The sequence below is a fragment of the Lemur catta genome, chromosome 17 (assembly GCF_020740605.2).
Source record: "Lemur catta isolate mLemCat1 chromosome 17, mLemCat1.pri, whole genome shotgun sequence".
Classification (NCBI taxonomy): Eukaryota; Metazoa; Chordata; class Mammalia; order Primates; family Lemuridae; genus Lemur; species Lemur catta.
In genome coordinates, this window is record NC_059144.1 from 32,186,624 (window position 1) to 32,210,041 (window position 23,418).

General features: G+C 38.8%; 1 protein-coding gene across 2 annotated transcripts in view; it reads left to right on the top strand.

Annotated features, from left to right (window-relative positions):
• The window catches only part of PLCB4 (phospholipase C beta 4), a 316,073-nt gene that overhangs the window by 256,669 nt on the left and 35,986 nt on the right, over positions 1-23,418 (top strand). For both annotated transcript variants that reach the window (XM_045528104.1, XM_045528105.1), the window contains exons 19-27: positions 1,488-1,588; positions 3,406-3,441; positions 5,569-5,710; positions 6,320-6,404; positions 6,724-6,848; positions 8,721-8,772; positions 17,015-17,117; positions 18,490-18,654; positions 20,918-21,122. In XM_045528104.1, coding sequence (XP_045384060.1) covers positions 1,488-1,588; positions 3,406-3,441; positions 5,569-5,710; positions 6,320-6,404; positions 6,724-6,848; positions 8,721-8,772; positions 17,015-17,117; positions 18,490-18,654; positions 20,918-21,122 — 1,014 coding nt within the window. The remainder of the gene's footprint in view (positions 1-1,487; positions 1,589-3,405; positions 3,442-5,568; positions 5,711-6,319; positions 6,405-6,723; positions 6,849-8,720; positions 8,773-17,014; positions 17,118-18,489; positions 18,655-20,917; positions 21,123-23,418) is intronic.

Consider the following 23,418-nt stretch of genomic DNA (forward strand, 5'->3'; position numbering starts at 1 on the left):
AAATCTTGTTCTGTGACCTCAAGACAAGTCGAATCATATCTCTGTATCTATTTCCTCATCTATAAGTGAAGACAGATGCTGGATTAGATTATTCTAAGACCTATTTTAGCTCCTCAGATCCTTTCTTCCTGCAAAGCTATGACCTACTTTTTGTTTGTTTTTTGTCTTGAGGAGTTTTGTTTGTTTTTCAATCATCTGCCTCTAGAATATCCCCTTATCAGAATATTAGCTCCAGAGCAGGAAGGAATCTGTTCCTTACCCTCACCCTCCTCTGACTGCAATAGCACCCAGCAAAAAAAGTCTCTCAAGAAATTCCAAATCCAAGATACTACCTGTTGAAACACACCACTGTTTTATGACGACTAAGAATGAAAAATAAGTCCAGTTAATTGTAAATTACCACTGATGACTGCATTACAATATCAGAAATACTAAAATGTGAATAAATGCATCTTAGAATCAGTGAAATAGTTGTTCATTTATTCCTGTTCTTTGCATTCTCCTTCGCGCATTTTAAACATGCTTTTAAAAAAATACCTGTAATTCTCATGGGTCTGCTCACCTCCCTTGTGAGTTCATTCTCAGAAATTATTTTTGCTATTTTTTTTTAAACAATAAAGGTCTCTCATGCCCTGTACCATGAGAGTGTGGATTTGTGTTGGCCTGGTCCTGAAGTCTGTGGGTTTCTCGGGATCCATTTGAGCTATTGCAGATGGTGATTGTGTGAATCCAAATCTCACCTCAGCATGTGGCACATTTTCCACGGGTGATCCTTTTTTCATGGACACCTTGGGTGGATACCAGATGTCATTTTCTGGGACCAATGGACAGTGTGTGCCTCTTTCACAGCCTGGGCCACGCTGCTGGGCTGCCAGCTTTATGTAGCACCCACTTGCAGCTCCCCTCCTAGCTGAGCCTGATGAATGAGTCCTGAGTCTCTTAAACCTAAGCTAGGAAGACAGGAGTAGTACAATCCTCCCAAGGTCTTCCGTTTTTATATCACACCACTCCGGGCCACAAGTCATTATGTCCACAAAGTTCAAGTGGACATTTTAGTCTCTTTCAAAATTATCCAATGTATTTTTTTTCCTTGTATCTTCTTGTTTTCTCTAGATGTCATGAAGGATCAAAATGCCCTTTGATGAGTCACAGATATTCCTGAGGTGTTTGAGGCTTTTATTGTTAGAGTTAGTATACTGGGATGGAAGTAGCCATTCACTTAAGAAAAAATTAGTATGCACCAAGCATTTTATACACCATTTAGATGCAAGAGAAATAATAAATAACAAGATAGGCTCCTTGATCTTGAATAGGGGAAGGGTTTAGTGAGAGTTTTACTTCCAAAAAATTACGTATTTAAATGTCCCCATTTTCTGATAGCTGCTCTTTTCTCTAAAAGCGCTTGTGTTCTACCCGAGATTACGAGCAAGATCTGACTGCTTGGCAGTAGTTTGGCTTCATGGGTTTTCCTTTTGTCCTTCACACAGCTGACCAAGAGGAGGAAGCTCACCCCGAATTCAAATTTGGAAATGAACTTTCTGCCGATGACTTGGGTCACAAGGAAGCTGTTGCAAATAGCGTCAAGAAGGTCAGAGTCTTCACATCCCTTTTCTTTCATTCTTCTCGAGAGGTAGCAGCTGTTGTTTATGAAATTTTGGACACGTGACAACTACAAGAGAATAAAGTAGCTTATAATTCTTTTTCTAAGTTGCCTAGGATAAAAGTCTCTGCTGGGTGACCGGAACTTGACACACATACGAGATTAATTTTAAAAGGACATTTAAATCACTCATTAGGCCCCGGGTTCACCGCTCCCCATTTGGCCAGTGTCCTTTAAATATTATCATTTATCCCATTATTATAGGTAGGTAGGGAGACAACAACAGCATCCCAGTGGCAAAGGTTAGCCTGTTGAAATCATCAGGAAAATGACCTCTGAACATCCCAAGTCAAGCCGCATTAGAGAACCAGCCCTACTAGTTAGATAATCTTCCTCCTACTGTAGAATAAGCATAAAAATATTTCCAGTCATTCAGCCAAGAAAAATAGTTACAATATACTTACTATTTGTCAGGCACAGCCTAGGCCATAAGGACCTACAAGGGTCAAAACACACTTGTGTTCTGCCCTTAGGCAACTTATAGCCCCCTGTAGTTTAGGAAAGGGGTTAGTGAACAGATAGCAAACAAATAAACAAATAGTTGTATAATCACAACTTGTGCTAAGTGCTATATTGAAACTAAAAATGAGCACTGAAGTGGAGAATAATGGGGTGGCAGGGATAAGGAAGCCAGGGCCCAAAGGGGAGGGAGGCATCAGCCCTGCACAGAGACAGAGGAATACTTGCCATGCAGAGGGACCACCACCGCAAAGACAGAATGGGTAGAGTGGATTGAATGAGAGGTAGAGTGGGACAAGATGAGATGGGGCAGGGAGGTGGGAGCCGGGTGATGGAGAATGAATCTGGAGTGTGTTTGCAAACTGTGGGAAATGGCACAGCAGAGTGGAACGATTAGTCTTCCCTGACACAGAGAGAATAGCTGCCTGGGAGTTCCTTGAGGCGTTGAGAAGGGATGGGACTGTGGTGATGTGAAGGTGTGGTCCTCCATGGGAGCAGGGATGCTTGACTAGTGAGGACAGTAAATGAAGATGCAGGTAGGTAGGTACATTTGGAGATAGGAAGCTGAGAGTATTTATCTGATGAGCAATATTGCCATTACACCCTACCTTTTCTGATGTAGGGAATTGTGAGGGCTGCGAAGTCTAAGATCAAGGTGTGGGCCAATCAGTTCTGGGGAGGGCCCTCCTTCTGGTTTTGTCTGCAGGTGGTAGAGAATGAGGAAGCAGCTGTCTCTTGTCTCTTTTGATAAGGACACTAATCCCATCATGAGGGCTCCACCCTCGTGGCCTAATTACCTCCCAAAGGCCCCACCTTCAAGTGCCATCACAGTGGGGCTTTGTTTTTCAACATATGAATTTGAAGGGGGTGGGAGACAGGAACATTCAGTCCATAGCAAATACTCAGAAGTGAATGTTGAAATACTGGAGAGTGGCTATTCATGCTTGCTGCCCTCTGCATATCAGGGGAGGTAGCCACATTGATTATCTATTTGCCAAGCCCCTTGACTAGAGCATTAATTAAATGATTATAATGAAGCATCTAAGTAGGCTACGGCTGTCAACAAAAGAGGGAAATAGCATTAAGATTAGCTTTTCTAATATATAAAACAGTGAGCTCATCATATTGTTTTAGTACTTGCTTTTGTCCATGGCTTTATGTCATCATAACAAACAGAATAACAAGTTTACTTATATTGATTTAAATGTTTACATAGGGATTGCCAATAAATTTGGAATTTTGCTCTTTAGAGAAGTAAACAAATTATTTTTCTTTCTCTAATTTAGGCCTCAGATGACCTTGAACATGAAAATATCAAAAAGGTAACAAAATAATTCCCTTGTGCATTTTGTTTTCATTATGAGACACCCCTATGTGGCCCTCTAATGTTGAACATTTTCCACTAAGTGGTGGTGTTGCTCTGTCTCCCACTAGCCCACGAAATGTCAGGCTTAACTGTTTATAGGTATAATACTTGCATGCTTGATGCATCTAATTATAAGGCTTCAAAGGAAATAATTAATCATGTTGATAAAATGATTTAATCCTGATAAAATCACAAAACTAGGGCAGGTGAGTAAGATGATTTTCCTAAAAATAGGTGTTCGATGCAGTAAGGCATTTTCTTAGTTGGAGTCAGAGATTTCATTCCTAGAATAAGGCTATATAATCACCAGCATATTGAATTTGGAAATAACAATGACCTAATGGGTCATCAAGTCCACATTATATCATAATAGAAAGGTTGGTCTTGATTCTGACTATACTAACATTCTGAAAGATCATTAGTTAATTTCACACTGCATATCTTCTATAATTTTTATTCGATGTTATTAGCTATTGGCCTTATTATAAGGAAGATAAAGATAAGTTTTCAGTTTCTTTTATCCTCTTCAGAGTTCAGGCTGATCAAAATGGTCTTATTTAGTAAGTGTCTATGGGTTATTATTACAATAGACTGATAACGGCCATAGGCTGAAATCTGCCTTATAACTTGATTCTCACACTTCAGAGCTTCAGAAAATACTGCCTTGCTGTCTGTAGGGTCTTACTTGGACTTTAGACCCTATCTTCTCACTGTCTAAATATTAAATTTGAAACAATTTATGAATAAATCTGATCGTGGTCTTCTCCCAACATGTTTGTGAGTACGTACACTCTTATATACTAGAATTTCGTAAGGTATTAGAGTAACAGTGCACAGCTTGACTGACATTTGGTCACTGCCATTTATTAGCTAAGTTATTTTAATCCTCAAGGCCTCAGGCTTCTCATGTGGTCATTGGGTAGGACTGTAGTCCTCACTACGTATCACCGACAGCAATGAGATTGTGCATGCAAGAATTCATCCTGGTGCCAGGCACGTAGTACCTGCGTTATTCATTATCATTAAACACACAAGGAAGGAACAGTGGCCCCTGCCCTTGTTTTGTGGGGAAGGGGTCCAGACATATGAAGAAAATGATAAAAACAAAAACAAAACCAAGTTACTTTATTTCATTATTTATTTCAGGCGTTGATTGGTGAACTTAGTTTGATGATTTAGAATGCTCACATTGTTAAATCATCAGTTACAGCAAATGGTCGGACCCCTTTTTAAACTCGTGGATTGTATCATGTGACTAAGCAGTTTAGCCGACTAGATTCAATCTGTGCAGGAAATTTGGCTTTTCCAACTTCTCTACAAAAATGTTGATCACTTTCAAAGGCGTTATTTTTGTCGTCAGGTTTGTTTTTTCTGATTGATCAAGAAATAAACTAATTTGTTTTCTTTTTTCCCCTATGCAAAATAATACAAGTTCAGTATGTCCTGTGTAGCAAGTTATCAGATAATTTTAAGAATAAGCACTTTCTTTTAAATACTATAAGCCACTCGTATATGTGGCTGAAATTCTAGAGCAGTGCCACTGTGAAGTTAGTCCCAGACCAGCAGCATCCTGGGCACCTGGGAACTCGTTACAGCAATGAAAATCCCAGGCCTCACTCCAGGCTCCCTTCAACAGAAACTCTGAGGGTAGGGCCCAGGAACCTGAGTTTTAGTTAACAAGCCTTCCAGGTGCTTCTGATGCACACTAACATTTGGAAGTCACTGTTTTTGATTTTGTGCCTCCACTTGTGAAAATACGAATGATAATACCTGCTGTATATATTTCACAGCAGTACTGTGAGGCCCAGTATAGTTTCTTGAATGTTTTAAAGTCCTTTGAAAATCTAAAATTGTCCTAAAATGTAAGAGAAGCTTCATATTCTGTGATTACCTCCTTTCACATCATTTGGAGGTACAGTAGACCCTAACTTTTTGAATTATCCGTCAGTATAACTGGGGACGAAAAGGAAGTTTACCTGTCAACGGGCGTATGCAAAGTGTCTTTTGTAAGGAAGTCTGCAGCGTGTATCTGTGAGTCCCACCGAAGTCATGGACTTGTATGTTCTCTTCCTTGCACTTGTAGGGCCTGGTCACGGTAGAAGATGAGCAGGCGTGGATGGCATCTTATAAATACGTAGGTGCTACCACTAATATCCATCCATATTTGTCCGCAATGATCAACTATGCACAGCCGGTAAAGTTTCAAGGTTTCCATGTGGCTGAAGGTAACACCAAAGGTTAAATGCAATAGCCTTTTTTGTCTGCTTTTCTTTCATGCTGCCAGTGAGCTCTGATCTGACTTGTTGCTGCTTTTCTTTCTGAGCCTGGGGTCTGTTCCACCTCACCTTATTTTCGTGCCCTTGGTGTACAGTGGCATTGTGTTGTCATTCCCCGCTTTGCCCACAAGGTGGCTCTGAGAGACTGGATTTGTCAGCACTGGGCCCTGCAGCCTCTTGCGATCCATGTGCTTTTATAAGACTTCTTTTCATCCAAAGTTGGTCTCCAAAAACATAGGAAGTATTTAAAAAACTTTTCATAATCATTTCTGGGCCAGAAAAGCCACCACTGTCATCAAACATACGTATTTCAGGGGTAACTATGGCAATTGGGTACATGTAATTTGTTTAATGACTCCAAATTTAAGTGAGCACACTTTTTCAAAACTCACCTGTCTCCATCCCAGTATGTTAATGAAAGTAGGAGTTACTGATGCGATAGTGTAACATTAGCCTCAAAGTCCTTGTGTTTCAATGTAATTATGTTTATTGCTTGTCTTTCTGTGAGGGTTTGCCGGCAAGGTTCCTGAGTCCATCTTTTTTTTTTTTTCTTAACAGAACGCAATATTCATTATAACATGTCTTCTTTTAATGAATCGGTCGGACTTGGCTACCTGAAGACACACGCGATTGAATTTGTAAAGTATCCTTATGTGTTTCAAGCGAAATGACTGGTGGGTGTGCTTTTGGTTTGGCGAGAGTCTCTGACATAAATAATAGTATAATATATGTGAAAGACCACGGCAGCTGTGACAATATGCCCAAATCAGAATTGCTTTTATAAATTCCACACAGTGAACTTTGATTTTTCTCATAAGCATCATTTATACATGTGAAATTTGCTCCATGCTATCTACATGTTTGTCATTGCTGGCCTAGACCTTTGTTGTTTTAGCTCTTTGTGGTTTATTTATCTCTGCCATGGTACTCTTTTTTTCTGTTTTCCTTAATAAGTTCCACAGTTATAACAAACGGCAAATGAGTCGCATTTACCCCAAGGGAGGCCGAGTCGATTCCAGTAATTACATGCCTCAGATTTTCTGGAACGCTGGCTGCCAGATGGTTTCACTGAACTATCAAACCCCAGGTAGGAGCTGATGTCCAGTGACCCCAAATTCCATGAGAACACTTTGAAAGGATGGTGCCAGCAATTGGCATCATTTGGCTGTGGGCATTTTTAAAAGGAAGCAGACATATGGCAAAACAATGTGTTTGTTGGATTTATATAATGGCGAGAAATTAAAAACCCAAAATAGAGCAATCAAACAGTGATAGAAGATAATATGTTGTGATTTAAATTTAATTCCTTTCATGGATGCCATGGCTATTCTGCTAAACATTATCCCCTATTCCAAATATTTCTAATTGTCCTTCCTTTTGGATCAAACTTGTTATCTTTGTCTCCAGAGGCAGAATGAAGTGACAAGAATTTGAATATCTTTGTATAGCAACTGTGACTCATTTCTCCTTTGGAAAATACCCTGACCACTGTGACCATTCAATAAATATCAATGACACGGTGGCTCCTCACCATAAAAGTACAGAATGTTATGGAGTAAACTCCACTAAAAAGGGTGTGTAAGGAGTTGCATATTCTTAGAGGTACTAATGGATAACTTGGTCCTCCAAAGTGTACTCAAAGATAGTTTTCCAATATATAATGATTCTTTTTTTTTTCTTCTTCCTGGATAAAGAGGAGTAAATTTTTATAAATGCATAACCAAATTTTAAAAAGTTTTCAAGGTTTGTTTAAGAGCCTGGAACCACAGTGTGAAGATTAGAGATAGCAAAATAGAAACAGAATAGATAGACATATGCCACAAGACCTATTCACTTTATATGGTTAATACTGCAGCATGGTTCTTAAAACTGATAAAATAAAATAAAACCCCCAAACCAAAAATCTCTTTTATTTCCTTCAGTCCTTCGCTATATAAGGGTACGTTCCCTGCTTCCCAATTTGAGGACCTTTTCCTTTTCTACTCCATATTTTGAGCGTCCCTGTCACCTTGCTTCCCATCATCTGGACTGACTGAAAGATGCTTTGACTTTCGTCCCTTTGGCAGGAACGTGATCAACTCGACTTCCCACCCCTTGATGGAGCCTCCTCACTGACCAGAAGCTCCTCCTGCTGGAGTCACCATTCTTCATGGTGTCCCCACAGTGCCCTGATGACTTCACTTACTTAAAAAGGGTCAAGTTATTCTTGACCTTTGGTCATGAGGGTAGAAATTTTTAAAAAAGGCTCAAGTTATGTTTTCAGCTGTCAGTGAGTCTATAAAATGGGTTAAGTGATCCTAAAACAGTTTATTCACTAGGCCAGCTTAGGTTTTATTCTATCATGTTAGGTTTAACCACGACATTTTGGATAAGAAGAAAAAAATCCATCCGTTTCCACATTTCTTTTGCTGATGAGAAGAAAGAAGATTTTACCCACCTGCAAGAGAAAAATCATAACCAATGCCCTGCCAGTGTAGACCCTGCCAGAAGAAGTCCGCCTAAATCTAACCCTGGGAACCAGCGACCAATTTTTATGTGCTACCTAGTTCATTTTTGAAACTTTTAGATCGAGTTTTGTATTCACACTGACCCTAATAGGTATCTCCCGTGTCCCCTCCCTCTGGGATCCTGAGGCATATACTCTCCAACTGTAGCAGGTTGGGTGTCTCCACTCTCAACACTAATTGAACAATCACATGACTCATATATTGGGTGTGATTTTTAAAGCAATTCTAGCATGATCTTTATGAAAACACATTTTATGTTTAAATTAAACATGAGGTCATTTCAACATGGAAGAGAGAGTTGTGTGCCTTTAAACAGATCCAGCAGTACCTTGCCGTATTAAAGAGGGACTTTGGAGCCTAGGAAAAATCTGGTTTGCATTGTTTAAAGTCACCTGTCAGGATCTTCTTTATCCAGGGAGGCAAAATGCTAAATTATTTTTGTCTCTTGACAGATTTAGCGATGCAATTGAATCAGGGAAAATTTGAGTATAATGGATCATGCGGGTAAGTAATGTGATTTAAACTGTTGTCACCTAGTCTTAGAAGTCGGTACTACAGTTATAATGAAATGGTGTCATTTTTAATTAGGGGCTGTAGAATTTAAGCTGGGTTTGAGGGATGAGATAGAAACAAATGAAGTCCCTAGATAGATTATATTTGCAAATATACATTCTTCATCCACCCCATTTTACTTAAGCAGTTTTCTTTTTTTTTTTTCTTTGCCACCATTTAAGCAGTTCATCATATGTGCTCTAGGGTTTCATTCTCTCACTTTAAAATCAATAGGAGGTTTTTATATCTGGGACACTTAATGATCCCTGCTCACTTGGACATTAACTAGAGACATATGCATTAAATATGTTTATTTTACCTAAGACAAATATAGCAAGGAAGTTAATTTCGTACCTAATGAAGTTGTAGGTATCAAGTTGAATTTAATTCAGCTGGGAATAAACCTTTGTCCTCTTATTGATTCTTTTGCATGTCTTGTAAAATAGCAGTTGTCAAAAAATAATGCTGTGAATATTGTTCTAGTTTACTTAAATAACACTCTTTAAAATCTGTGAACCAAGAAGTGAAATAGGAAATGTTAATTCCACTGAAATGCTGAAAGGTTAAATGAAAATGTGAAGTTAGAATTCTACAGAGATGAAAAAAAAACTGTGTGGCCATTTTCCCCCATGCATCTGTCCCCAAGTCGCACTGTAAGTCAGTGGTCTCAGACCATTGCCCAGACGCCTATAGACCAGGAGTCCCCAACCGTTTTGGCACCAGGGACCGTTTTCATGGAAGACAATTTTTCCATGGATCAGTGGAGGGGTGGGGGGATGGTTTTGGTATGATTCAAGCACATTTATTGTGTACTTTATTTCTAATATATAATGAAATAGTTATACAACTCACAATAGGTTGGGGACTCCTGCTGTAGACTAATCCAGTGGAGTCCCATCTCATTATGCTACTGTTAGGAAATTCTTCGTGGTAGCTCACCTGGTTGGAAATCTTAATTTTCATCACTGAAAACGGCCAGTCAAGATTAAATTTTTCAGCAGCTGTGGATTAGGAATGGCTTTTTAAAGTGCACACTCCCTACCTCTGCCTGCCTGCAGGATGGGTCTCTTGCCAGTGTGGCCATATACACAGGTGATCAAACTATTACCCAAATCACCCACCACATACATACCTGGAGTGTACACGACATTTCCCTCTGCTGTATGCTTTGAAAGAAATAAAAATTATGTAGTTAGGGAGAAAAAGGTCTGAATTCCCATTTCAAAATTTTGTTAAAGCTATTTTGTAATTGAATGTCAAGTGTTCGAAACCAGGAGATTTTGCACATAAGATGCTCCATAGACCACCACCCTTTCTCTCCCCCCAAAGTGGTGGGCTAAGGCAGTGAGGCCCCCTAGGCTGGGACTCTGAAGACCAGGGTTTGAGCCCAGTTCCCAGCTTCTCCTCATACTAGCTGTGTTGTCTTGGGCAGGTATGTTAGACTCTGAACATTGATTCTCTACTTGAGAAAATGAAGACAGTAACACCTGCCACACATGGTTTATTGTGTTCAAAGCAAAGAAGAAAGTCTCTTTCCTTGAACAAGAGGGGGGAGTTTCTCCTTTGGCTAAAACTGAGTCCTTTCTGACTAGGCCCAGCCTTGGGCTTCCCTCTCTGTCATTGTAGAATGCAGAATGAGCCAGAATCCTGCTACATCAATTTAGGAACAGTCCCCCACCCTTGGTATCTGAGCACCCTGGATATCTGATCACTGTGGCCTACCTTCAACAATAACCCTATCAAGTCAGTTTAGCTAGAAACCCCTTATCCTTGAGGTTTCCTCTTAGTAATTTCCCATCCACTGACCTGTACCCTGCTCCTTGGTTATAAATCCCCACTTGTCCTTGTGGGGGTGGAGCTGTGTCCACCTATCCTCACGGCTTCCCTTGAATAAAGTCCCTCTTACCATCTTTAACAAGTGTTTGCATAAATGTTTTCTTTAACAATCATGATAGCTCAATATGGTTGAACAAGTGAGTGTCTATGAAAGCACTTCAGGAACTGCAAGTTTCTTTGCAAAAGTGAGGTTTAAGAAAAGCTTAAGACCTCACGATGGGTCACACACACAAATCCTGCAAAATCCAATGCGTGCTCTGTTCAAACCGAGCCTTCAAGAAGCCCAGAGAGAGGCAGCCAGAGCGCTCCTGGTTCATACGGGAACTGTCGGGGTGGCTGTGCTCACATATGTAACCCTGCAGTGGCCCGGTGACGCTTCCAGCACTTTCCACGCCAACCTCAGCAATCCCAGGCTGGTCCTGGCAGCCTGACTTGACGCAGGGAGAATCGTCTCTGGATAACAAGGGTCCTGACAGAGCTGTGTGTTTAGTGTGTTTCTCTTGAGGAGTTTCTGCCTTGCTGTGGTTAGCATGTTCAGTGTTTCCCTCTCCGCACCATCGTCCATTGGAAAATGCATTCATTTATTTTAAAAAACCTTCACCAACAAGGACAGTGCTGCTACTGGAGCTGGCATTCTGTGCTCATGTGTTTGAGGCGACGTGACCAAAAGCCTAGGCCTCACAGAGAGGCTGAAAAACAGACCTTGCGGTGCCTCCAGCGTGACCAGGCGTTGGCGATACTGCCCAGTCTGTGTCCCCTGCTGTCCTTTCCCCACACCCAGCTGCAGGCCAAAGCTGTTGCCCATGGGAAAAGAGAAGCATTTGTCTTCACCTGTCAGCCTCTGTGCCCCTCAGTGATGGTAGATGTAGGGCCCCGCACAGCACAGGAGCACGTGTCCCCGGGGCACAGCCAGCCAGGGCACTGCATGGCTCTCACCGCCTTGTCCTTGTGGTTCTCACACCCACCTGCAAGGACTTTAAAAAAATCCTGGTGGGCTGTGTCTGAGGGTTGTGTTTCTGTAAAAAGGCAATGCTATGCCTTTCAGACCAACGATGGCAAACAATAGCTGTTTTATATGTTAATAGAACATCAGTGTGCAAGGTACATAAACACCCCCAGGATCTAGCAACTGTGACAAAACATCAGAAACCCTCCTGGACATTGTGGGCTGATGGTTAAGAGGCCACACCATTGGGCCCAGGAAGTGTGAGATTTACCAGGAAAATGAGTAGTAGTTTATAACAGGTTTGTTTTTATTGCATTTTTATTTATGGTTTTTTTTTTTTTTTGCAATCGTGAAACAAAGTTTATTGAGGGAGGGGCAAGATAGGTTCACAGACCCCAGAGCAAAACACATTTGCCGTAGATGATGAATGGACCCCTGTGTTGTAACAAAAGGGCCAACAGGGTTGTTTTTAAAGGTGGAAAAATGAAAGACATTTCTCTAATTCCTAATGAAACAAAATAGAGTAAATTAATATCTTAAATCTTTTCAGGCTTCATAGGAAATTGGGTGATTGATATCAAAACTGTGTGACATTTTACAATTCAAAGATGCACAATTTTTAGACAACACTCTCCCTTTATCTATGGGGGATACATTCCCACAGCCCCCAGTGGATGCCTGAAACCATGGATAGTACCAAACCCTATATATACTATGTTTATTCCTATACATACATACCTATGATAAAGTTTAATCTATAAATTAGGCATAGCAAGAGATGAACAAAAATAACTAATAAGATAGAACAGTCATAGCAATATACTGTCATAAAAGTTATGTGAATGTGGTCTCTCTGTCTCTTGAAATGCCTTAATATTTTGGGAACACAGTCGACCGCAGGTAACTGAAACCGTGGAAAGTGAAATCACCAGTAAAGGGGGACTACTGTATGATGTCCTTAAATTGGAATGTGTCTAATAATCCCTGGCAATTCACATTCATAATCAGCAGCTATTCTTGCTGGTAAATAAAATGCTGGCATGTTGGACGATGGATGGCAGCTTGGGTGTGTTGAAATAGGATATACTTCGTTATGTCTCTCATTTTCTCATTCTTGGGGTTCCTGTCAACCCACCTGGCTGAAGACCCTTCTTCTCTCCCTCCCTTGCCTTGAACTCCTCCCTTGCCATTGGCTTTGGCCTATGCCCACATCTGCCACGCAGACCTGGATGTCTGCAATGAATTCATTTCCTGTACTGAAAAGCACCAGACAGACCAGCTGTGTAATTTGCAGGGTCCAATGTGAAATGAAAGTGAAGGGCCCTTGTTCACAAATTATTGAGGATTTTAAGACAGTAGCTGCAGAGCATTAAACCAAGCATGGAGTCCTTCTAAGTTCGGGACCCTGTGTGACTGACTGCACAGGTCACATAACCATGAAGCCAGCTCTGGCGCCAAACGCCGGCTTTAGCTTCCCCACCAATGTCCAGGGTCCCTGCGCCTACACAGACATCAGGGATGTGAGTGGCAGCCTCTGCCACCTCCTCAGGCTGCCCAGGGCTCAGGATAGATACTCCTCTAAGACAAGCTTGCTAAGTGTGCTCCCCACCCTGCCCCAGGCCAGGGCTGATCTGATGGCCCTGTCAAACTGCTACATGCTTCTTTCTAAGTATACAAATGAACACATTTCACTGAAGCCTTCCTGCTTTCCAGAATTGAACTTAGGTGTCTTGCCCTTTCCCGCTGGCATTTCCCATTTTGGATCAATTCACTCTTTCACAGATCAGGTTTCTTCTAAGCAGATTTGAAAAGGGAATGTGGAAGAATGTTTTGTTGACATTGAGATATTATCAATATCACTCACGTTCCCTTATTTTTGGGAGGTAGGAAGGGGCTACGGAACCTTAAGAAATCACTGTGGGAAAGGAATACAGACTCTCTGGATGGCCACTGCCCAAGGAGATTCTGTACAGTAGAAATGACTGCAGTCCAATATGCAATAGTCTATGTTGCTTATCCTTCCACGCAAAGCATGGAGAAACATACGTAATGTTGTAGTTACTCATCTACTTTCCATCCTAACTCTTCAGCTTTTGTTGTATTATTATATTTTCTTGTTGGCAACACTAGCCACAAAAAAAGATTCAAATCTAAAACTCTGTGAATACAGAAAACAATCTCTTCTATATCATTAGCTTTTATATTAATATTTTGGGTTATATTCTCTTGGAGACAGGTAAATATTCAAAATTGTCTTTAATATTTGAACAATTGCACAAACTCTATATTCTTGATTTAAAAAATCAATGTTGTTCCTTGAGAGTTCTTTTTTTGGGTCATCAAATGGGTGGTTTTTTTTTTTTTTAACATGTTGTTCAGTCTTAATAGATAGCAATGAATGGTAACTTTGTCAAAACTAAAAAAAAAGGGGACATTAAACTTTTCTTAAAGAAAAAATATCATGCCTCAAGATCCCTTTTTGGTTGTGTTTCAGAAGATAATAATCAATTTGACATCATCTAGACTTGAAATTAATAAAAGTTATGCTCCTAAGAAAATGAGAGATTTGATTCCCTCAAATGTTTCTTTCACATTTAATTAAATACAGATCTATAGTTTTAGAAAAATGCTCTTATTTTCCTCTGTATATTGCTCATGGTAGGGTAGATTTTTTTCTATCTTAGGGTATACTCATTTCTAAAGAATTTAAAATTTTTTTTTTTTTTTTTTTTTTTTTTAGAGAGAAATGTTTTTGACACAAGTTTCAGGGAAGTTATAGAATATGGCCAAGATGTGATTATATGACCACTACCCAGTGGACCTAAGGAGCAGACTATACAATTATAGTGGGGGATAAATTGCAGAACATTTGCATATCACCTCAAAAAGGACATCTAAATCCTTAGCTCTCACCTCCCAATACCCCTTATTTCCCCCCACCCCCAAGATTAAGGAACCATGAATCTACTGTCTGTTTCTTTATATTTTCCTGTTATGTACATGTCATATGAATGGATTTGTATAACCTGTGGTTGTTTGTTTCTGGCTTCTTGTACTTAGCATAATGTTTTCAAGGTTCATATATGTATCTGTACTTCTGTTTATTGCTGAATAATTTTCCATTGTATGGATATACCACATTTTGCATGTCCATTCATCCATTGATGGACATTTGGGTTATTTTCATCTTTTGGTTATTATGAATAATGCTGCTATGAATGTTCATGTATAAGTTTTTGTGTGGACATATTTTTCATTTATCTTGGGTATATATATAAGAATGGAATTGCTGGCTCATACGGTAACTCTATGTTTAACTCTTTGAGGAACTGCCAGACTATTTTCCAAAATGGATGCATCATTTTTCATTCCTACTAGGAACATATGAGGGTTTCAATTTCTCCAAATCTATCCAACATTTATTATTATCTGACTTTTTTATTATAGTCATCCTCATGTATATGTAGTGGAATCTCATTGTGGTTTTGATTTGCATTTCTCTGATGACTAATGGTGTTAAGCATCTTTTCACATGCTTAAAGGCCATCTGTGAATTTTATTTGGAGAAATGACAATTCAGATCATTTGCCTATTTTTTAAATTGGGTTTTTTACTCTTTATTTATTCCAGATACAAGCCTCTTATCAAACATATGATTTGCAATTTTTTTCCCATTCTGTGTCTTGTCCTTTTATTTTCTTGATAGTGTCCTTTGAAGCATAAAATTTTTATGAGGAAGTCCAATCTATTTTTTTCTCTTGTTGCTTTTGTTTTTGGTGTTATGTCTAGACTCTATTGCCAAACTCAAGGTCATGAAAATTTGTCCTCATGTTTTCTTTAGAAGTTTTATAGTTTGGGCTCTTACATTTAGTTATTAGATCCATTTTGAGCTAATTTTTGTATATGGTGTGAGGTTAGAGTCCAGTTTTATTTATTTATCTTTTTGTATGTGGCTATCCAGCTATCCACCATTTGTTTAAAAGACTGCTCTCTCACCCATTGATTGGTCTTGCCATTCTTATCAAAAATCAATTGACTGTAGATACATGGATTTATTTCTGGACTTTTCAATTCTATCTCATCGATTTATATGTCCATATTTATGCTATTACTATTCTGTCTTGATTGCTATTGCATTGTAATAAGTTTTGAAATCAAGAAATATGAGGCCTCCAACTTTGCTCTTCTCTTTGAAGACTGTTTTCGCTATTCTTGGTCCCATGAGTTTTCATATGAATTTTAGGATCAACTTGTCATTTTCTACAAAAAAAGCCAACTGGGATTTTGATAAGAATTGCATTAAATCCATATATCAATTTGGAAGGTACTGCCATCTTAACAATATAGTCTTCCAATGCATGAATACAAGATGTCTTTCGATTTTTTTAGATCCTTTTTAATTTTTTAACAATGTTTTATAGTTTTCAAGGTATATGCATTCATTTTGTTAAATTTATTTTTAAGTATTTTATTCTTTTTGGTGCTATCATGAATGGAATTATTTTCTTAATTTCATTGTTATTAATATTAATAGATGTTCATTGTTATATAGAAATATAATTGAATTTTTATATATTTATCTTGTATCCTGCAATTGTGCTGAACTCTTTATTAGTTCTAATAATTTTTTTAGTGGATTCCTTGGTGTTTTTGTTTATATAAGATCATATCATATGTGAATAGAAGTAGTTTTACTTCTTTCCTTCTAATCTGGATGCCTTTTATTTCATTTTCTTGCCTAATTTCTTTGATTAGAGATGGGGAAATAGTTAATCTTTATTTTCATTTACCTCTAACTGAAGAGTCACATTTTATTTTATCATGAATGTAGACAACAATCCATAGTCATATTAGTAGTACCTATCACTCTGTCACCAAATTGCAGATATTTTTATGTCTCATTACTATTATTATAGATCTCAAAATATTTTCATGCACACCAGTACTTTGAAATTATGGTTGTCATCAGACTTACCATTAGATGTCGTAATGGAGTACATTGATAAAAGCACAATTAACAAAGAAGCAGAATATCACATATTTTCCATGTTTTGATAACTGTAGCTTATATAATTTATTTTCCATTGCTATTCTTTGTATGTTATTTTATGAATATAAGGAAAAGTATCTAAAGGGGACCAGGGCATACAAAAGTTAAAGAGAAGATTATAGTATCAGGGGTCCTGGATGTCGCTGAGCCTGGAATCTAGGGAACATTCTTTCCTCCTCCTCTTTAGGGTTATCCATAAGGGCAGGCACACTCTCTTCAATTCTTAGGACTCTCTGCCCAAAAGCCTCGCTCCTAAGTAACAGGTGGAGAAAAGGAAGTAGTCAGTATTTCAAATAATGAGTGCCTGGTCTTTGTAAAAGTCACCAGTAAAATAAACTCCTTTTATGCTTTTGTCGCACCAGGTACCTTCTCAAACCGGATTTCATGAGGCGGCCTGATCGAACATTTGATCCCTTCTCTGAAACTCCTGTTGATGGGGTTATTGCAGCCACTTGTTCAGTGCAGGTGAGGCCCCTGTTCCTCACAGAGCAGTGTAACTGTGTGTACAAATGATCCTGTAAAGAAATCACAATTAAAATATTTAATGTCAAATTGCAAGATCCTTGTGTTGCTTATAGTTGTGACTTAAAATTTCCGCCCCTTTTTTGATGATACACATTGTTTGTTAAGACAAGGTCTCATTTTGTCACCCAGGCTGGAGTGCAGTGGTGCAATCATAGCTCACTGCAACCTCAAACTCCTGGGCTTAAGTGATCCTCCTGCCTCAGCCACCCAAATGGCTGGAACTACAGGTACATGCAACCATGTCCAGCTAATTTTCCTATTTTTTTGTAGAAACAAGGTCTTACTATGTTGCTCAGGCTTGTGTCAAACTCCTGGGCTCAAGCGATCCTCCCACCTCGGCCTCCCAAAGTGCTGGGATTACAGGTTTGAGCGACAGCACCTGGCCTAAGACACATTTTCCACTAGTAAAATTATTAATTACTTTGAGTGAAAGACACCATCAAAAAAGCACCTACTATATGATTCCATTTATATGACATTCTAGAAAATACAAACTATAGTGACAGAAAGTAAATCAGTGGTTTCCTCTGGACAGAGATGGAGGGAAGAATGGATTATAAAAGGGCACAAACAACTTTGGGGAATGATGGAAAGATTTGTTATCTTAATTGTGATAGTTTCACAGATGTGCTCATATATCAAAACTGATCTAAGTGTACACTTTAATTGTGTATAGTTTTTTGTATGTCAATTATACCTCAGAAAAGCTGTTCGAAAATTATTAACCATTAGATAATGAGAAAAAAACTAATAAATGGCTATAGTCATTTGACAAGTAAATGAAAAACAGTTTCTTTGTAGCTTAGTAATAGATAGATTTTAGCACTGGTCTTTACAAATATATAGTAGTCATGGCTGTACAGTGTCAATATCAGTAAAAATAACAGGCAAATTTTAGCATTGCTTTTCTTTCTGTGTGTCTCTTTGCAAGACTTTTAAAAGAATTAACTAATAAGTATGGCATTACTATGAAAGGATCTTAGGGTATATCTGAATCCATTACTTCATTTCATAGATGTGGACGCTTAGGCAAAATGAAGATGCTGTAGACACTGTTTCTTTGTATTGTATGATTCGTGTATATTTTCCTCATTCTTTTATTAAACAGTTCTATAAAGCAGAACTTCTGCCTAGGATAGTTTTTTTTTCACATATAGCAGTTGCTCTGTAGTGTTTTGGTTTAATAAAGAATAGATGCATTATTTCCATAGATAATTGAAGTTTACCAAAACAAACAGAATTTCTTACTTCTTTGCTACTGACACTGACACAGGGTTCACTTCTTTCTCACCCTATTTTTGTGTTGCTATAGGTCATATCAGGTCAGTTCTTATCAGATAAGAAAATTGGCACCTATGTAGAGGTGGATATGTATGGGTTGCCCACCGACACTATACGTAAGGAGTTCCGAACACGCATGGTTATGAACAATGGACTCAACCCAGTTTACAACGAAGAAGCATTCGTATTTCGGAAGGTAGGGCATCTTCAGTGTGTCAAACTCACTCTGCTGATTTGAGAGCCTTGTTTTAGTGCAGAGGCACTACATGATAACAGGGACAGTCATTCAAACCACGGTGTCTTCTTTTTTTCTTCTCCTAATGGATAACTTCTGTAGCTGCCATATGATGGTTGGTTCTATTTGGCCCTGCCCTTCTTTTGGTTCTCCTCTCCTCCTTGAAGGAGGAGCCCACCTCTTATGTGGAAATTCCCAGGCTTCAGGTTTGCAATCTGTTAGAATATGTCCTTGCTAGTGGGAGCCATCATACATTGGAGAGTTCTTCTGTGCCCTGGAAGTTACTGGTAACTTGCACTGTTCCATTAGCTAAGTAGTCAGGTAAGATGCTTCACCCAAAAACTAAGGTCAATAAATGTCATTACATGGGTCACTCGGGTTGGTCCTGTCCCTCCAGAAAGAGTGGCACCTGTTGCTCCTCACAAGTTTTATGCTTCACGTGCTGTTTTCAGTGTTTTCCTTTTTTCTCCCAATACTGCATGTTGGATCCTAAGAAGAATCACGGTCATTCTCTCTAATGTTAAGTTTTTCATCTCTGAATCATTTTTCCCCTTTGTTTCTCTTTTGTCAATGGAAGCTGCATTGAGAAATCCGTGCATTGGCAGTGCTGTCACCAAGAATATCTGTTTTTCTCTCCTAGTGTTCTGTTATCCTGACCAAAATGATCTCTTGCTGCTTCTTTAGGCACAGATTTTCCAGGTGGTTCTGCTCCATTTGTATGTCAGACCAACAAGTAATTGGCTTCATGTCTTAACAAAACAAGGATTATCCATTTCAGAATAGAACAACTGGCTTACAGAAGCCCAATTAAGGGACATCAATGTAGGCTGGATAAAACAGGCCTTCTTGAAATCTAGATTCACTCCAGGATGTGAATACCATTATGCATGCAACCCTCCCAGGTCACTTCTCGCCTATCAGGACATGGTATAAATTTCATACCCAGCTGTGACTTGTCTTGTTTTCTCCTGTGCTTTTTCCAATTTGTTACAGCTGGATCTGCTGCCGGTATGGCTGTTCTTTGGCATAATGCATAATCTCTACACATATTTCAAGAAATTCAGACAGTTGACTCAGACATTCTTTGTTTTTGATGAATGAGGAAATATTCAACTTGGTTTCTGTATGTAACAGTTCTGGCCCCAGAAAGAAGATACTGATTCTAGATCCTTCTGTGTTCTTCAGGAAGTTATATTTTTTCATTGATTATCAAGTGCTTTAACTTTGTTTTCTTATTGTTATTGTTGCTTTGTTTTATCACTAATCTCACAGAGTAAGAGTGGCAAAGCCCAAACTTCGCATTCACCATGTGAGGAACAAGAGTGGGGAAAGTTGGCTGAATTTGAGCTTGATTTCTCCTCTCCATCTTCATGTAGTTAGAATTAAATTAAGCCTCCAGATGTAAACAGGCAACCAGTCCATTGCCTAGCTTTAAACAGAGTACTCAGATCATCCAAAATGTCCTGGTTGCTCTTGGCCAATAAAAAGATATTCCTGATTAAACACATTGGATATTCTTTTGTCATGTTGCTATGTTGTATCTGAACAAGGATTCTGCCAGCTACACTCAGATTTTACATTCATTTATTCAGTTTGGGGATGACAAGAGTAGCTACATTGGAATCAAAGTATATTAATGTTTCTAGCTGCCCCATCTTACTCTACTTAATATCTCAAAGTGTGGTGAAAACTGAGAAGTGCAAGAAACAAGGAGAATCTAAATTTATATATAAAAATTTTCTTATACAGGAACCATTTCTTTAAAAATACTTTCCCTGTTCTTAAAAACAGACAAATATAGGTGTTAGAGGAAGCCCAGGTAGTAGACAGATCACAGAATTAGCAGTTAAGAGCCCCAGTTCCATTCCCAGGCCCCATTGTGTCACTATAATCTCTGAGATTTATCAAGGTCTCCTTTTTCTCACCCATTACGTGGGTGGGGCTAGGGAAAGGTGGCAAGGGTTATAGTGGTAATCTTTAACATCCATTCCCTCTAACCTATTCAATGAGATAATTTCCAGGAAGCGTGTTCCAATTGCCATTCTCAAGGTCTTGGGCTTCATAGTTCCCACAGTACACTTTAGGAATGCAGATTAATCATGGATTAATTTTCACCGTAAAGGAGCATTTCAGAGCAGTACAGATTTGGTCCAGATTCCTGGAGTCCTGGTTCTTGGGAACTGCATTACACAAATCGGTGAAAAGTCCTGTTTTTTGTTTGCAGGTGATCCTGCCCGACCTGGCTGTCTTGAGAATAGCCGTGTATGATGACAACAACAAGCTGATTGGCCAGAGGATCCTCCCACTGGACGGGCTCCAAGCAGGGTATCGACACATTTCCCTTCGAAATGAAGGAAATAAACCATTATCACTGCCAACAATTTTCTGCAATATTGTTCTTAAAACATACGTGCCTGATGGATTTGGAGGTAAGAAATATTTGGTTACAGAATATGATATAGATGAGGTCCTAAGTTACAAGATTATAAAACATTTTGTCCATGCTTAAAAACAATAATAATCATGTCTCTTCCTGCTAATGCTGCCAACCCCGGTAGCCTTGAAGACATCAAGGATACATAGTAACCTCAAGTTTTATTATAAAGAAATGAAAGGACAAGGCTAGATAATCTTTAAAGTCCTTTGTTATTTGAAAATACTGTAATTTTATGTTGTTTATCAATTTTTACAAACATGTTTCCGTGAGGGATATATTTACACTGGCAATCAAAGTGGGGGAAAGAGACATAAATAAGGTGAAACCATAGCTATCTTATCAGCTGGTATCACTGAAAATTTAAATTGAACTCAGCTATCAACATACCTGAATTTTCTTCCAAATCCACAAGAAAGTTCAATTTCATAAAAAAAATCCCAGTTATCAATCCACATGGGCTTTAAGGTAATCAATGGGAAGAATCAAAAGTGAGACCAAATCATAGAATTTTGCTTATCCCCAAGCATAATGACATTTTGTAGCCCCCATCCATGCCAAGAACATTAAAAGAAAACAAAGATCCTCTACCTTGTCAGCGTGTTGAACTGTAAGGAAGCATGTAGCAGAATGTCTGCATTGATTTAGCCAAGGGTTCAAATCCTCACTCTCCACTGCCGATTGGGTGACTTTGGGTATATAACATAACCTCTCCAACCCCTCCTTTCCTCACCTGCCTCACCTATAAAACAAAGACAATATTGCTGCCTCCCTCATAGCATTCATATGATGTGCTTTTCAGCACAGTACATGACATAGCAAGGCTCAAAAGGTATAAGCATGTGGGTGTGTGTCTATAGATACAGATACCTTTACTATACCGGAACACAACATTATTTTGTTTGGGCAATATGGGATTATTTTATTGATTTTATTGTTTGTTTTTAGTAATGCATGCTTCTCCGGGAGCGTATTTTCTGCAACCAGTCTTCAATTTTAACAACCTGATTGTAAGTTCAAAAAGTAAATTAAGCTATGAGGATTTTTTTCAGTCACAAAATTTATAGTAAGGACTCCTTCCTCCTTCTCTTTTGTCTTTTATTTAAAAAAAAAAAAAAGAAGCTACAACATACAGTAGCAGATAGAAGAACCCATATAAGAGGCAGGGGGGTTGGTGCTGTGGGGCTGGGTGTGTGGATCAGAAAGAGGAGATGGGAGACATGCAGTGTGTGTTTAGGAGCTGCAGGGGCTGTATGCCTGCTTTGCAGTGGGGTGATGCCATGAGACATCAGAGGATGAGTTAAATCGTGCTCTGCATACTTGAGCTTAGAAAGCAGGGAGTGTGCAATACCTAATACATCTTGGAAATAATTATATAAACCCCTATGATGGTAGATTTAAAAGTTTTGCTTCTGCATGGGTTAAATTTGAAGTGAAACTCTATAATTCATTCCTGGGAAATGAGCCATCTGAATAGAAAGGGGAGAGAAATCATTTATTGAGTGCCTACTTTGTGCCAAACACTTTATATAAAGAAAGTCCAAACGCGTACAATTGTTCAGAATGGATGTGGGCATGTGTAGATCTATGCAGAAGAAATATCTATATTTATAATGTAGCTTATTACCAGTATCGATATTTATTGATCCAAATTAATCTCTTTAATAATAGTCGTGTGAGTATTCTTTCCTACCAAGTTGCTGTGGCCGCTTATTTTATCAGAAACATTTGAATTTCTGTACTGCCTTACCATTGATGAGATTCTGCAGTTGATGCCTTAACTTCAGATTTCACGTTCAAAGACAATTTATTCAGAATTCTCTGGTTATCTCTTTTATATGTGAAGAAATTGAGGCCAGACGTGACATTTAAGGGTCTTACCTAAAGATGATAACGATAGTATGAAAACCATCTTTTTCCAAATTTCTCATCTTTACAGCCTCTTGACTTGTACAAAATGTGTTCCTGCTTCATCTGTTTAACCTCCCACACTCAATGTTTATGTGCTGAACCAGTGGTAGGAGATCTATAGAGTCTGTGTTCCTAGAATATTGACATTCCCTGTTGATTATGTAGGAACAATTCAAAATGAAACTCGGCACCATCGTGCTCAGCATTTTCAAGAAAAAAAAAAAAAAAGAAAACCTGTCAATATACATCACCAAATTTTTATTTAGCTACAGAAAAATAGTGTGAACTCATCGCTTTGCTCCACAAATACATATAGCAGGTTTATTCTATAAAAGGTAGGGTGGCTAAAATATGTATCCGAGAGAGATTCTCACGGCACA